Source organism: Procambarus clarkii, chromosome 49 (genome assembly GCF_040958095.1).
Source record: "Procambarus clarkii isolate CNS0578487 chromosome 49, FALCON_Pclarkii_2.0, whole genome shotgun sequence".
Taxonomy (NCBI): domain Eukaryota; kingdom Metazoa; phylum Arthropoda; class Malacostraca; order Decapoda; family Cambaridae; genus Procambarus; species Procambarus clarkii.
In genome coordinates, this window is record NC_091198.1 from 28,386,216 (window position 1) to 28,403,042 (window position 16,827).

Consider the following 16,827-nt stretch of genomic DNA (forward strand, 5'->3'; position numbering starts at 1 on the left):
GAGGGTGGAAGGGTCCTACCATCAAAGGTAATCTTCACAACCCAGAGGGGTTGACGGACGACTACCACGAGGGGGACGAGTAAACGTGTCCACCTGGAGAATAGAATGGCCCTGGGCAGCGAAGGATATGGCGAATATCGTCGTGGCAGTCGCGCAGGTCCCGAACACCGGTTCGCAACATGGGGCGGGAGCAAAATAGTGCCAACACTGGCATTCAACTGAGCGTTCTTCGAGACCCGAACAGGGGGTCTCGCCAAGGCAGGATAAGGCAGCCAAGCGGGAAGCAGCATCCTGAGAAGGAGCAGCAATCGACACGTGTACCGAGACGAGTGGGGTTGAAAGTAATGGAGGCATCCACGGAATCAATGAGATGTCGATGAAGGGAGAAATCGTCATGGAGGCGCAGAATCAAGAGGGAGGAGATCAAAATATTTGGCCCACGAAGCGGGACCAAACAAGGCTTGATAGGTAGCAGAACTGGAAGGAATCGAGCGAGGGCGGCCGTGACGAGGACGGCGGTGAGAACCCCCAGAGAGAGGGGTTAAAAGGCGCAGTAGTTACAACTAGAGAAGGAGCCGCGCCAGGGGACGAGGTAGTCACCACTGGGGGCTTGGGGCTCGACCCAACCACAGAGGAGGGAGGGGAGCCAGGGGAAGGAGTCAGAGAGGCCAAAGGAGGAGCAAGGTCGGGGCCCAATGCAGCGGAGGCTACAGAGCCGGTCTTCCAATACGGACCGACTCGGGGGCTTGGTCGCCCATCCCACGAGCCTGAAGAAGGTAAGCCTAGACGCAGCCGAAACAGGGGTTATCATCATTGACGAAATTAAGAATTCACTTCACGAATGTGCCCCCACACCCACCATGGAGCCACAATTAGAGGCAGGACACCCATCAAGAAGCTATCGCCGATCTTGTCGGGGCCTCCTAGGGGTGCGTCGTGAGTATACGCCCCACAAACGCCACCTTAAGAAACCGACAGTCCGTCGAGATCGGGTTCAGTGACGAAGTGGGGATTGACAATAAAAGGTTCCCCTCGCTCTCGACGTCGGGTACTGCAGTTCTACAGGTGCAATGAGTATGCCTCCTCAAGCACCCGGGCGTCAAAATAGAAGAAGTCCATGGAAGAACCAGAACGAGCAAAAGGTCGGCAGGAAACGGCAAGCAGATAGGAGAAGAGGGGGGAGAAAAACGAAACAGAAGGAAAAGGAAAAGGTGCCCAGCAGAATTGGAGAGGACGGCAGCAGGAGCACAAGGCTAGAAAAGGACAGAGGACTGTCCTAAGGAGCATCACACTCCAGCAGCCGCCCACGAAGCCCCCACACGGCGACAACGAGCTGAGCGGGGAGGGGGGCAGATAGGAGAAGAGGGGGGAGAAAAACGAAACAGAAGGAAAAGGTGCTCAGCAGAATGGGAGAGGACAGCAGCGGGAGCACTAGGCTAGAAAAGGACAGAGGACTGTCCCAAGGAGCATCGCACTCTGGCAGCCGCCCAATAAGCCCCCCCTCACGGCAACAACGAGCCGAGCGGGGAGGGAAGAGAGCAATTATCAAAAAAGATGGCACCAAACTGGGAAGGTTATGTAGGGAATTGTGGGAAGGACAGTTTGTGGTTCAAACTCCCACACATAGCCGAGCCACAGCAACACGTGGCTGGGTACAGCCAAGTTTTAATGCAAGTTCCTTGCATTTTATTCTTTAAACTACTAGGGAGGCTCTTCTGGATCCCAGTAAGCATGCTCAAATGTAGGGATGAGCAAGGAAAAAGGGGGGGGGGGGGGGGGTTAATGGCGAGGGTGTAAGACTATACAAGTTACCATTGCACACAGATCTCACTAACATGATGCATCAAATAAATCCAGAAGGGCCGTGACGAGGATTCGAACCTGCGTCCGGGAGTATCCCAGACACTGCCTTAGGGGAGGCAGGCCTATTGACAATCTTGCCATTGAAGAGGGAGAACTGCCTATTGACATAGTCGAGTGCAAAAGGAGGAGGAGGAGGGGGGGGGGGGGGGGGGAGTTTTTCAAAATGCTGGTGTGCGCCTCCGAGAGGCTACTGGATCCAGCAAGTTCAGTAGAACTTTGGTTTAAAAAAAAAAAAAAAAAAAAAAAAAAAAAAATTTAACCACCCTGTCGTAGCTCAGTAGATTAAGGCAGTGTCTGGGATGCTCCCGGACGCAGGTTCGAATCCACGTTACGGCCCTTGTGGATTTGTTCATACAAACTACCCTTCCTGTAGTTTTTGAAGAATCATGAATGTTGACCCAACTTTTCCTCTTACAAAGTACGTAGGATTCCGTTCGTACGAGTTATACAAAGACATAATTTTTTTTTGCTATTAAATGAAACCGCTCACGATTTAGATGTACTGTCCTGTTTTGGGGCCTTTGTAGGTTAGAGTAAAGGACATTGTCGATTTTTCTTTACGATGGGAAACATGAAAGGCTGACTAGTTAACATTACATATGGTTAACTTTCATCAAGATATGATGAATTAATTACAGTAGTTTAATCTGTAAGCATTCTATTTATGCAAGCAAGATCTTTATGAATTTGGCCCAGTTCCCCTCCAAGTTTCATTTGAAACTTTGCTAAATATTTGAGTACCAACGATACAGGATAAACAATGGGAAAGAACTCTTTAAAATTCACAATGCACGAATTCGTTTAATAAAGATGAAGGCACCTCACATCTGACCGACTTTTACCAGGGGACGAGAAGATAACCCACGAAGGTTGTAAAGGTTTCTTCGCCCGGCCTTTCGTGTATCCTGCCCTGCTGCAACTGTAAGTATATCCTGTCAAGTGTGTAGAGGTCCAGGGTCACCGAGGTGGAGGCGTATTCCAAGGTGGTGGTTGTCGCGTAAGCAGTCGCCCTATTCACGCCATTGTGGGTCAAAGACAGTCTGCAAACAAATGTAAATTTGAATTAATGATGTATGCACTTTTTCGTTTCAGCACTACCTCACGTTGAGTGTTTCTACTCACGCAAAGTTGCTGGTCTGGTCACTAATAGCGCCGAAAATGAATAAATAACGTCCTGCAACAGGAACCACGAACTCGCTGGTTGTATTGTCCCAACCGCCTCCTGTGTTGGTCACCACTTCCTGTAGTAAAGGAAGTTAAACTATTGTTTCTGCTAGAATGTCTAGAAACTTCAATACCTATATTTAAATATATTTTTTTTAGTCTGAATAATTTGAGAAGTCTATGACAATATATTATAAAGATTTTTAAACGAAGAACAGTTACTATGAACAGGTGCAGTTCAGGATTGTTCAGCGTAAACACACACGTGCGTGTGGGGGGAGGTAATGGGTTAACACCTAATTTACTAGTTTAGGGAATAACACTACACCGTCTTAAGCTTAAACTTGAGACGAGTCATGTGGTGCAAGTATACAAACTTATACCTTGCATTATACAGTAGGTTTTAGTTTTGTTAAGCCTTTTCAGCCAAGCTCATTAAAGAACCTCCCCCCCCCACATCTTATTTTACTTTAGTGGTACGAAGTTTCCAAGTTAATATGCCCTATAGCGTGTATATAAATTCCACATCAATTTTTTTTTCCCATTTACTAAAACACATGTAGCATACATTATACCAAATTCCATTACAGTAGAATTGTCAAAACTCAAATTCATCTAGTCGTTTACCTGAAAATGAACGTGAGCGACGGCGGTAAGTTTATCTGTAGCCCTCTTTACGTTGAAGGACACATGAGGCCTAGGGGAAGAATTTTTAGTGTACACAAATTTGAAACATTTGCAAAATATATAAGAAACTAACGGAACAATTTAGTAGCCACGGAGCTGGGAGATCTACTCACGTCACGTCCCTCTGACGTTTTGTAGTGGCGTTAGTAGAGACGTTGGCGAGGGGTCCGGTCTCGTTGTGAAGAGTATTGAAAGTAGAGTGCTCTTCAGAGTCTATACCTATTGCTAGGAGACCCACAAGTACCATCCAGATAAGGGTTACGGCCATCTGTTCAATACATTTAGAGTCATGCAATTTAAGTAATAATTAAAACCGCAGATATAAACACTACAAAACTTGTATAACCTAAAGTTAAGTATACTGCCAAGCAACACCCAAAATAAATATTAAATTTATTTAGTAACTTTTAAATACATATCTGAACACACATTTCACAATCTTACTCACCTCAGATAAATAAGTATACACAAAACTGAACCTAGATCTTCGCCAAACAAGAGAAGAAGGCAGACTGACCAACACACACTGACCAACGTCGCTTGTAAACTTTCAACAAGGACTTACTGGTCGGGATATCACACTAAGCCGACAACTGCCACACATAACCGGAGTTGCCTGAACGTAAGATCGCAGTTACCTCGCCATCTATTGAGCGAGTTAGGAACAAGAGTCAGACAGTAATTGTTCATTCACCTGAGAATCATGCAAAAGTTAAGCCTTCGCTAAGTATAATTCACGGTGCATTAAACGCGTGGAGTCGTTGATCAATTTGTAAAATGCCTGAAGACTAGGTGGCCGGCTGTGTCAAGGAGATATCTCGAGCAATGTCTCACATGCGGCCATCGGGACACTGGTGGCCCACAAGCGGCCCACAAACAGCTCACAAGCCGCCCACAAACAGCATACAAGCGGCCCTTTACCCTTCAGTATGTTGCCTGTGAGGCACTCATTTCACCCACACCTTTGACGACCCGACTACCACACCTTAAATTGAAAATACTGAAAATATATGAGAAAATTGATGTCTTGTGGCCATTCAAACTTAAGTGCTTAATTGTAGACACTGTAGCGCTTCAGTTAGTCAATGGATATTTGTCAATGCCAGTTCAGTAGATATCAGTTAATTACCTTTCTAAGTAGTCCACAGGCCCAGTTTTTAGTATGTACAAGAAAAAGTTAAGAAATTTACTACATTTTCTATAGGAATTGATAACATTATACATATAACTGATGTAGTGCAACTTGAAAAATGTTTTCTTCAAGGAAACAAGAATTTTTAGCTTTGATGTCAATAAATAGAACAAAAATAGATGATGAATAATTGATGAGTTTGACAGGAATGCTCGTGGCACTAGGCATTTATTGGACCAAAGCTACGAGTCTCGCTATTACACAACACCACCAATGCAAGCCACGTAGATGCTCGGTAGAAAGGCTGACGTAGCTTCTTGATATCAGAAAATGATAACTGCATCTAACAACTTTGAAAGTTCGCAATTTCCTTTCACATTATTCACCGCGAAATGTTAAGTAGTAGAACGTAAACAAATTATGAAGAGACAGTAAAGCTACCGGGCCACAAAGTCTTTTTTTATTTTTATTTGGTAAACACAAGTACAACAAACAGAGGGTGTGTGAGCAGACCCTTGGGGCCGTGGCAGTTGGAGGGATGGCGGCCCCCCTCCCTCCTGTGAAGCGGAGGGATACCATTGGCCTAGAATTTACTGGCCCAGCGTCTTACCCGGCAGTTGAGGTGGTGATGATTAACCTGTTGCGGGTGGATGTGGCATCTGTGTGCGGCGTTCAACTTGTATCCGGGCATCGAATTGTTGTGAAATTCTGCTCTACAGGTGTGTATCGTGACTTTGTGGACCGCTATGACGGGAGGACGTTTACTCTGCCTGAGGGTGGTGGTTCGGTGGAGGTGTCGGACAGGTGCAGTGAGATTACCTATGTGGCAGTTCATGGTGCTCCCTTTGAGTTCCCTGATTCTCTTCTCCAGCATCACCTTACCCGGTATGGGTTGGTCTTGAGTGTTCGGATGAATGCAGTCTCCTCCGGGCGGTGGAAGGGTATCCCGAATGGAACCCGCACTGTGGTGCTGCACTTGAAGGATTCCATCCCTTCGTCTCTCCAGCTTCTGGGCATTATGGTACGCGTATTCTATGGGGATCAGCCCCAGACTTGTTTCCGGTGCGGACTCTCGGGCCATCAGGCTGCGGGATGTGATGCGAGCCGGGTCGGACCTGTGAACCTCTTCAGGGAGGAGGACTTTCCACCGTTGGCGGTCCCGGACCTGTCGGAAGATGCTGCTGTGATGGGTGATACTTCCCAGTCGTCTGGTGCCCCGTTGTCGGTCTCTGATACCGGCCTCGATGTGGCTGTGGGTGTCGGAGTGGAAGTTAGTGCATCCCCGGCTCCCGCACCTCAGCCTTCCCTACCTGCCTCGTCTCCAGTCGTCTCTCCTGTGATGTGTGATCTCGTGACTCCGAACGTCGAGGCTGCACCTCGGCCTGTACTGTCTCTGGCAGTTGTGTCTTCGGCCTGTGTCGACGTGCACACTGTGATGTCTCCTGCGGTGTGTGGTCCTCTTCCCCGGGTTGTTGAGGTTGCGATGTTGAGTGATCGTGCGCTGCGGGGAGTTGCGCGACCAACCGGCGGTTCTGCTACGGTGCTTCCTAGCGGGGGTGATAGTTCCGACGATCTGCGACCTGTGTCCAAGCGTTCGCGGCAGGCTTTGAGTCTGTCTCCGCCTCGTGATGAGGCCTGGGCCGACGTCAGGGATTTTGAGGACTCTGGAAGTTCGTCTTCTGTGGATGGTGATGTGTGCGACACTGTTGGAGCGCCTGCGGCTCCTGTGGGCCGTGTTGCAGCGGTGATGGGTCTTGTGGTGGGATTGTCGCCTGGCCCTGGTCCGGTGTTTTCTCCGGCTGCCTCCGCATCACCGGTTGCTGGTTCCCCGAGTTGGGAGGTTGTGCCACCGGCCGAGATTGCCGGAGAGGGAGGGGACTTGGTGTTGGTTCTTAAAAATGCTTCTGTTCCGGCGACCCTCGTGCCTCTGGCGTCTATATCTGTGCCTTCCGTGCATCTGCCCTCGGTGATGCCGACCGCTGCGTGGCTGCCCTCTGCTGAGCCGTCCTTTGTTACTCCGCCCCCTGTGGTGTCGGTTCCTGCACCATCGCCCTCTGTGATTGCGTTCCTTGCGACTCTGCCTGCTATGTTGCCAGCCTGTGTCTGGCCGACTCCTGTGCTTCAGTCCTGTGGGGTTCCACCGTCTGTACCGAAGAGCTCTGTGCAGCCTCTTCCCGTGATTTCCGCCCCCGTGGTGGAGGGCGCCGAGCTGAAAGTTCCTGACTTCATGCATCGTCCGCGAGGATCACGTAGTCACGTTAACGCGTCTGTGGAGTCGTGGGCTCAGTGGGATGCCTACAGGAAGAAGTGCCCGCGTCGTTTCTATCCAGATAAATATGATGATGATTAACTGTGTATGTGGTTCTTGCTTTGTGTTGCTTTATTTATTTATTTACTTGTTTTAATAAGCTGTGTGATACGAGTTTTTTTCATGTTTTTCTTACCTGGTTATTGTTGAATTATAATGCTCTAGTGTTTTTTCTTTTCTGACTGTATTTCATTGTTACCTATGTTTATGATTCCGTTTTGTGTATTGTATGACTTTTGTTTTTGTGTTTTCCTGTTCTACAGTTTATCGGTGTGTTTCTGCTTTGTACATGTGAATGATGCTGTTGATGTTTTTCTGTTTTGTTGTATTTGTGTTTCCCAAATAAAAAAAAAAAAAAAGAGTTTGCATCTATGTTGCTATCTATCTCGCTCAACAGATGGCGTGTTTGGCTTGTTGTTATGCTGCAACTTACAGCATATGTTGTAATCCACATATTAGATGGAAATATTAGCTAGAGAATCATTACTGCAACACTTAACAAATGATGAGTGGAAGTACATGTTAAGTGTACAGACGACTGGTCACACATCGAGGTAACGTCAAGGGATTAAGACCGCAGCTACTTGCCCAACTAATGATTACAACCAAGAGGATAAAAGGTGACCTCAGGCTTCTAGGAACAAGGTGACCGACGGCTAATCGAATTATACCTTCCATGAGAGGCGGGGTGAAATGTTTGAAGCTATGGCTGGCTGGAGTTAGTCTGGTGGTAGGAATGGTACTGGCAAGTCCTCCAGCTCTCGTCTGTGCCAGTAACGAAGTGCAGCTGACATATATGTGGGAGCCTGATGTGATCTTGCTGACCCAAGTCCAGTCTGCAGTGTATGAGTATTGACTGTAAGACTAACCTGGGTGTAGCGTTGTAATAATCATTCAGTACTAGCTGTACCCGGCCACGCGTTGCTGTGGCTCAGCAACGCATGTGCTCCTAACGCCTCATGTTGCGACCGGTGTTCGGGATCTGCGAGACTGCCACGACGATATTCGACATATCCTTGATGCCCAGGGCCATTCTAATCTCCAGGTGGACACGTTTACTCGTCCCCCTCGTGGTAGTCGCCGTCAACCCCTTCGGGTTGTGCAGATTACCTTTGATGGTCGGACCCCTTCCACCCTCTGTCATTCTTGCTGGTGCCAGGTGCTCTGTCCAGGAGTACATTCCTTCTCCTAGGCTCTGAAACAAGTGCTGGAGGTTTGGGCATAGGTGCCCTCCGCTGCTCTGTGACTGTCTCTCTCTGTCCTTTGTGTGGTGGCGATGGTCACTCTAAGTCGGAATGCACTTCTCCCCGGGCTCGTTGCCTCAGCTGCGGTGAGGCCCATCCTACCTTCTGTGCGTGTGTCCATTACAAGCTTGAGGCAGCCGTCCTCAACTTGAAGAACCGGGAGCGTTTATCTTTTCTTGAGGCGGGGCACCAGGTTCGCCGGCTCCCGCCTTATGCTAATATCTCTTATGCTCGCCTGTTACGCTCTTCCTCTCCTCATCCTTCCCACCTTCCTCAGACTCACAACCGTTTCCGAGCCTTGGACCCTGATACGCCCACTGCCCCCTCCTCTGTTCCTTTGAGTTCTGTCCCGAAGGATCCACCTCCTGGTCCTCTGTCTGGGGTTCCCCTCCTTTCTGCCCGGTCTGTCTCGTCTCCTGTGTCTTCTTCCTCGTCTCCCTCTGTTCCTTCTTCCCATCCTTCCCCTCCGTCTGTTGTATCTCCCCACCGCCTGTCGGTGCAGGCTGATGTCCATTGCTCTCCAAACGGCCGTCGTGTGTGCTCTCGATCGGCTTCTCCTGTTGAGACGCTCGAATCCGTTGCCCGGTACATAGTTGCTGGGACACCTATCTCTTTCCGTCAGAAGCGTAAGCCTGGCTCCTCTCCTTCCTCCTCCCCGGCGGGTAAGATGGTTTCGTTTTCTTCCTCGGCCCCTACTTCTGCCTCTATCGCACCTTCCCCTCCCGTTTCGGTGGTTGCGCCCCCTGTTCCTGCTATGGAGGTTTCTTTGGCCCCCACTTCCCTCTCGGTTGCTGCCCTTGCTGAGGTGCGCTCCCCTCTTTCTACTCCCCCTCTTCCTGCTGCTGTCCTTGACTGCTCCTCTCCGTTGTCTCCTCCTCTTCCTCCTCCTGATCCGGACCCCGCCCACCCACCTCTGGTCTGTTCTCCCGCTTCCTTCCCTTCGTCTTTGCTCAGTTTACCTATGCCCCCTAACCCTGACTTTGCTGACCCTGATATTCTTTAATGTGCTGTATTACTCTTTTACCTTTGTTTCTTCCTTGTTCTCTGTTGTTGTCCTTTCTCTTCTCGTCGATGTCTATTCTTCAATGGAACGTTCGAGGTTCTTACGCCAAATTCCTCGAACTCCAACTTCTGATTTTGCGGTTTTCGCCCCTTTGTGTCTGTCTCCAGGAGCCGATGCTTAGTGCTCGTTCTGGTCGTTTTCGTGGGTATTCCTTTCTCCCCCCCCCCCCCCCAGCTGTTGCTGAGGCTCCTAATTCTTCTGTTCTCTTGATTCGCACTGATGTTCCCTTTGTCCCCTTACTTTTTCCTTTGCCTCTCCATTGTTCTACTGCTCGTGTCTTTGTGGGGAAATGGTACACAAGTTGCTCCATTTCTCCCCCCCCCCCCCCCCCGAGTGTCCCGATTTCTCTTCCTGATCTGAATCACCTCCAGGACTCCTTGCCGGAGCTTGTGCTCCTGCTAGGTGATTTCAATTGTCGTCATTCATCATTGGGGTGATGTTCTGACGAATACCCGAGGTCGCTTTCTTGAGCCGTTTCTCCTCTCTTCTTCCCTATCTCTTCTGAATTCTGGTGAGCCCACTCATTTGGACTCGCGGACTCGCACCCTTTCCTGTCTTGATCTTTCTCTTTGCTCTTCTTCTATTTACTTAGATTTCACGTGGTAGGTTCTTGATGACCTCCATGGCAGTGACCATTTCCCCATCCTTGTTTCCTTTAACTCTTTTCGTCCTTCCCTCTCCTTCGCAAGGTGGCAGTTTGCTAAAGCGGACTGGAACCTATTTACCCTCAGTGCTGCTCTCTCTGACCTCCCCTTTCTGCCTCTCCCTCACGTTCTCCTCCTTTTTCATGACACTGTCTTCGACGCTGCCCTCCGCTCTATTCCTCGCTCTTCCTCTTGGGGTCCGCGGAAGTGCGTTCCCTGGTGGAGTTTGGACTGTGCTCGGGCTGTCCATTGTAAGCGTGCAGCCTGGAAGAGGCACCGACGTCGGCAGACGGCCAATTCTTTTCTTTTCTTTCGGAAAGCGATTGCGGTGGGCCGTAGGGCCATCCGTACGGCTAAACGTGAATGTTAGGCATCATATGTCTCCACAATTACGTCCGAAACTCCACTGCCACAGATCTATAAGCATATCCGCAAGATAGCGGGTAAGTTCGTTCCCGATGTTTCACCGGTCCTTCACCTCCGTGGTACACTTGTGGCGGACCCGTTGCAGGTTGCTACCTAACTGGGTTCCCACTTTTCTTCTGTTAGCTCTGGTCTTCATCTTCCCCAATCTTTCTTTCTTTGTAAACCTGTCCTTGAGTCTCGTCCTTTAGATTTCTGCACTCGTCTTCGACTTTCCTATAACAATCCCTTCTCTCTCTCTGAATTTCAATCTGCCCTGGCCCTCTGCGGTTCAATGGCTGCGGGCTTCGATGGTATTCATTATGAGATGCTTCGCCATTTCTTTCCGTGCACGTTTCAGTATTTACTGAGTCTGTATAATCGGATCTAGGAGTCGTCAGTCCCTGAGGACTGGCTCGATGCCGTTGTCCTCCCTGTTCGCAAACCAGGGTCTCTGGCAACTTCCCCTAAGGACTTTCGCCCTATTGCCCTCACAAGTTGTGTCTGCAAACTCTTTGAATGTATGGTTAACGTTCGTCTGGTGTGGTTCCTGGAACACCATCACCTCTCCCCTTCTCAATTTGGTTTCTGCAAGTGCCGCAGCACGAGAGATGTCCTGGTGAACTTGGAGGTCTATATTCGTACTGCTTTTGCTTCGAGGACCTCCTTTGTTGCCGTCCTCTTTGACCTGGAAAAGGGTTACGACACTACTTGGCGATATCATATTCTATCCCAGCTTCATTCTTTTGGCCTTCGTGGTCATCTTCCTCTCTTTCTCCGCAGCTTCCTCTCTCGTCGTTCCTTTCGGGTGCGCCTTGGTACCGCTCTCTCTGCCTCTTTTCAGCAGTACGAAGGTGTGCCCCAGGGTTGTGTTCTGAACACTACTCTTTTTCTGGTTGCCTTCAATGGTCTTCTTTCCTCTCTTCCTTCAGGTGTCTTCTCCGCTCTCTATGTCGATAATCTTACCCTTTGCTGCCAGGGTGATGATTCGCCTCTCCTTCAGTGCCGGCTACAACTTGCAATTGATGCCGTGTCGTCTTGGGCCACCGATCATGGCTTCAAGTTCTCTACTTCTAAGACTTGTGCCATGTCTTTTACTCGGAAACGAGTCGTTCTTCGTCCCTCTTTGTCACTTTATGGTCATCCCCTTGAGTACAAAGATTCCGCAAAGCTTTTGGGGTTATTCCTTGACACTCGTTTGTCTTGGTCTCCCCATATCTCTTACCTCCGTATTGAGTGCTCTAAGGCCCTTACCCTTCTTCGGGTATTGTCCCATACTTCTTGGAGAGCGGATAGGCGCACTCTCCTTGCTTTACATTCCTCTCTCGTCCTGTCTAAGCTCGATTATGGTTGCCCTGCTTACTCATCTGCTTCTCCTTCTACTCTTCGCCGTCTTGATGCTTTGCACCATACTGGGTTGCGCCTCAGTTCTGGTGCCTTGCGTTCGACTCCCGTCCTTAGCTTGTATGTTGACACTGGCTTCCTGTCTCTCCAGGACAGCCGTGATCGCTACTGTCTTCGCTATCTTGCGTGGTCCTTACAACATCCTTCCTCTTGCCTCTGTCGTGCTTCAACTTTTACCTTTCCTGCGGTTCCTGTTCCTCTTCACCACCACCCTCTTTCTGCCCGGTTATCTCGCTTACAGGATTCTCTTTCCGTTCGTGTTTCTAATGTTTCTCCTCGTGTTGTTCCTTCTTGGCCCCCGTGGAGAGTCCCCCTTCCGCAGTTTTGTACATTCCTTGACCCCGCATCACTAAAGCTTTTACCCCTCCTACGGTTCTAAAACGCCTTTTCCTTGCGCACTTTTCTTTTCACTTCCGCTCCGTTTCTGTCTTCACCGATGGGTCTAAGTCTGCAGACGGAGTTAACTACTATGTTGTTTTTCCTGATCGGACTTATATGTGTCACTTACCTCCAGAGACTAGCATCTTTACAGCGGAACTTTATGCTATTCTCTATGCTCTTCGTCTCCTGCTTTCTCGTTGTCAGTCTTCCTTTGTAGATGTTGTCGACTCTCGTAGTGCCCTCACGGCTCTCGGGTCCTTTAATCCGGTTCATCCAGTAGTTGTCGATATCCAGCATTGGCTGTTTCTTGTTCACAGTATATGTATGTCGGTTAAGTTTTGTCGGGTTCCCAGCCATATTGGTGTGTCTTTAAATGAGTGTGCGGATGCTGCCGCTAAGGAAGCTGTCCGCTCTTGTCCCACCTCTCGTAAAGGTATTTCAAATTTCGACTTTTACCCGGTTATCCATTCCTTCATCCTTATCCGTTGGCAGGCTTCTTGGTCGTCTGTTACTGGTAACAAACTACATACTCTTAAATGTTGTGTTTCCTCGTGGCCGTCCTCCTACCACTGTAACCGTCGATGGGAAACAGCTGTGGCGAGGTTGCGTATTGGCCATACTTGCTTAACCCATGGTCACTTGATGGAGCGCCGCCCTGCTCCTTATTGTACTAATGGCATTGTCCCTCTTACGGTCGTGCATGTCCTTCTAGAATGTCCTGACTTCCAGGACGAGCATGTGTTTTGCTTTCCGACTGCCCCTCGCGGTCGCCTGTCCCTCAATAGCATTCTTGGTGACTCGGATACTTTTGATATCATTCGCCTTATGCGTTTTTGTTCTCGTATTGGCATCCTTGGTGATATTTAGCGCCCTCTGATTATTCCGCACATTTGATGGTACTACATAGCCTTCCCGGTTTGGTGCCTTCTTTTGATAATTACTTACTGATCCACGCACGGCATAGCAGTGCGCGCAAGACGTTAACTAATACTTCTTCAGAAACTTGTATATCGGAAAGCGCAAGCAGTATGCTTCCCAAATCATCCACAGGTCAGAGGGCATTCAGCCACCAGGCGGTGCCCTCGGCTGAGACATCTTATCCGGCACCCTTTAAACAAACTCCTTCACGGTCGATACCCAGACAGTGGAAGTGCACCACGGGATCGGAAGCACCCTACACCGGACCCCAACAGGGCACGAACCCCGCAGTCGGAACTAGGCTTCCCCTAGTCCAGGACAACGAAGGAGAGGGAACCGCAGGGGATGCAGGCGCAACATCGACCGCATCACAGGGCACAGGAGCCGAGGCACCTCGGCGCATATCTTTCCGCAACACCACGACGAGGTCCCGATCATCAGGGGCAACCCCCCACTGCGGGGACCCAACAGCTTGAGACGCAGGAGGGCGGGCACAGGCAGCAACTTCGGAGCCTCGTACAGCACCATCATCCACGGCGGGGGATGCCAGGTGAGCACCATACTCCCCCACCTCCTCCCAAGGCACACCACGAAGGGAAGACACTCCGAGCCCGCCGCGAACGCTTCGAGACAGGCTGCACCACACCACGCCCAGCAGGCCCCTCCGCAGGCATGGCCACCATCTTCACATCCACACAGGCCACTCCCACACCGTCCGAAGAGTCCACAGAGGCCACATCGCCCGCACTGTCCACATCATCCAGGGAAACAGCCTCAGAACACCGACGCGCACGCTTCTGCAAAGAGATGGATAGAGCAGAACTACAGGCGCCAACACACACAGGCACGGCAGGCACTTCCCCCTGCCAAACCATACCTCCAAAACAGCAGAACCCGCATCCCCAGGAGACGGTACCACATCGACAGGCGGGGGTGGGACATGAACCTCCACCGGGACATCCCGCACTACACGCAGCGCAGGCGACGGCCCGACACCCACACACACCGGCTCAACAACCCCAGGGGCCACAGCAGTCACCAGACGTGTCGAACAGGCCGTAGAATTCGCCTCAATAGGCGGAGCAGCAGACAGGCAATCAGGCACCTCAGGCACAGCACCCACTCCGCCCTCAGAACCGTCCGAACACAACAGGGGCGGAAAATCCTCTGCACGAAAAACATGCACCCTACCAGTCACTCCCACGTCGCACCCTGCAGCCAGATGACCTCGTGACCACACCGGTAACAGGTGCGCTGTTGATGCCGATACTGGCGGAGTGTGTAACCCAACACGGACATTGATGACAGTACATTATACTTCAGCGACATCGTCAGGGTGCGGGAGCCGTCAAGCATACCAACACAGTGCCCGGCAACGACCTTGTTCCAACGAACACTTAACACTGTCCAAAATCGTTCAAAACAGGAGGTCAAGAAGTCGTCCGGTAATTCGAAGGGGGCACCATACACCGCCACAGTCGTCAAGGTGACACTAGGATTCACCACCTTAACAGAACCAGCAGTATCTGGGAGAGTTTAAACACGCCCCTCACACCGCTCGAGAAAAGCCTGAAAGGCAGCCTGGAGGCGGAACTTGACCACAGCACGGTTGTCCTGAAGCAGCTGGATGCCCACAAGGTCCGACAGCTGCACGTGGAGCACGTCCACCAGGGCGACACCAACCAACGAATGGTCCACTGGCACCGTAAATGCCAGACAAGCCGACAAAGTCCTCTTCACTGGAGGGCGAGAAGTCCCCATGGCTAAGTCAAACGTCACCCTGTCAGTGGCAAACCTCCACCAGCAATCACCCAACATAAACACGAGCCAGGAGCGGAGAGACCTGAGGAACGTCCGACCGGGCCGGTGGTCACCATGCAACTCTCTAAACTACTCACACATAGACTAGGGCTCGCCTTAGACAATTCAAAGAATCTCTGACAGCCAGCAGTTTCTTCCGTGGCGGTGTAGATAAGATTGACTACATTAAAATTTGTAACTGAAATCGTGTTCTTCAGTACTTCCATAATTTCCTAAAATTTCTACGTCCTTTATAAAATCTAATGAATTAGAAGGAACGTTGGTGCTAAATTATACTTTAAGGAATGAATTTTTGGGAGTGTTGTCAGATACAATTCCTCAGAATAGTTTTATATATCTATATAAATAAAAATGGAAATGTTCGTTTGTTCAAAATCGCTAATCTCCGAAAGTTCTTCACCGATTGCTTTGAAATTTTCACATAGCATTCCATTCGCATCCTAGCGGGTTTTTATATACATACTTTATAGATGTCACTTCTGTGACGGGAAAAAACATGCTTTTTTGAAAAACTGTTTTTTTTAGGTGTTTTCCATGTGAGGGAAATCTTCGAAACCTCTTTTGATTTTGACACAACGTTGCATTCGAAAAGGCGTGTGTTTTTATTTACCTACTATATACATGCTTTACCTGTGACAGGAAAAAACATGCTATTTTTTTTAAATCGCCATCTGTTGGACGTAAGATCAACACAGGCTGTTAATCTCCGAAAGTTCTTCACTGATTGCGTTGAAATTTCGACACAATGTTTAATTTTAATATACACATGTTTTTATATACCTACTATATAGATATCACACTTGTGACAGGAAAAAAATATGCTTCTTTTTTGGAAAAACAGCGCCATCTATTGCTCATAATATCAGCACACGCTACACTAACTATGTTACGATTCCATTTCAATGTTTCCGATTGCATTGATAGGTTGAATATTTATTTATTTTGATTTATTTTCATTTTGATTTAATTTTTTTGTATGACATTGTGTTAGAATTGAGCTGTGTTATTTACCATACCATTCGTTTAGTAAGTATAAGAATAAATACTACACCTGTGACAGGTGAAAACATATTTTTTTTATGAAACAGTGCCATCTGTTACATGTAAGAGCAACACACTATACTAAATATGTTATGATTCCATTTCAATGTTTTCGATTGCAATAACAAACTAAATTTTCATAGATTTCAATTTATTTTAATTTTGATTTAATATTTTTGTGTAATATTGTGTTACAATTGAGCTGTGTGGTTTACCATACCGTTCATTTCGAGAGTATAAGTATAGATGCCACTTGAAATCAATCAATCAATCGACTTGAGAATAGTCCTGGATGGACCGAAACATTGTCATCCCCTCACTTTCTAGTGTGTGGTTTGGTCAACAATATATAGATGCAACACCTGTGACAGATAATATGTATTTTTTTTATTTTAAAATGCACCATCTGTTGCACATTAGAGCAACACTCACTATACTAAATATGTTAAAATTCAATGTCAAAGTTTCCAAATTCATTGTTAAATTAAACTTTCATAGATTTCGATTTATTTTCATTTTGATTTAATTATTTTGTGTGACATTGCATTGGAATTGTGTTGTGTTGTTTACAATAATGTTCATTTTATGAGTATTTTTTATTTTTGTATTTGTTCATTGTTTTTCATTTCGTTTTTAACTGTTTTGTTTATATTTCAGTGAGGGAAACATCAGATCATTTGATGTTCCCAATTTTCTGATGGGAACATCACATCATTTAGGAATGCATCAGATGTGGAAGTGGGGAATGGTGGAGT

At 48.4% G+C, this 16,827-nt stretch overlaps 1 protein-coding gene across 2 annotated transcripts in view; it reads right to left on the minus strand.

Annotated features, from left to right (window-relative positions):
• Nucleotides 1-2,651: 2,651 nt before the first annotated feature.
• Nucleotides 2,652-16,827, minus strand: part of LOC138351363 (cerebellin-3-like) — a 44,483-nt gene continuing 30,307 nt past the window's right edge. Inside the window, exons 1-5 of one of the 2 annotated variants that reach the window (XM_069303155.1) lie at nt 4,163-4,318; nt 3,828-3,982; nt 3,655-3,724; nt 2,986-3,104; nt 2,652-2,903 (exon numbers count right to left, since the gene is read on the minus strand). In XM_069303155.1, coding sequence (XP_069159256.1) covers nt 2,702-2,903; nt 2,986-3,104; nt 3,655-3,724; nt 3,828-3,982 — 546 coding nt within the window. In that variant the 5' untranslated portion in view covers nt 4,163-4,318 and the 3' untranslated portion in view covers nt 2,652-2,701. Of the gene's footprint in view, nt 2,904-2,985; nt 3,105-3,654; nt 3,725-3,827; nt 3,983-4,162; nt 4,319-16,827 lie in introns of those variants that run through there. The other variant, XM_069303156.1, reaches the window with a different exon arrangement.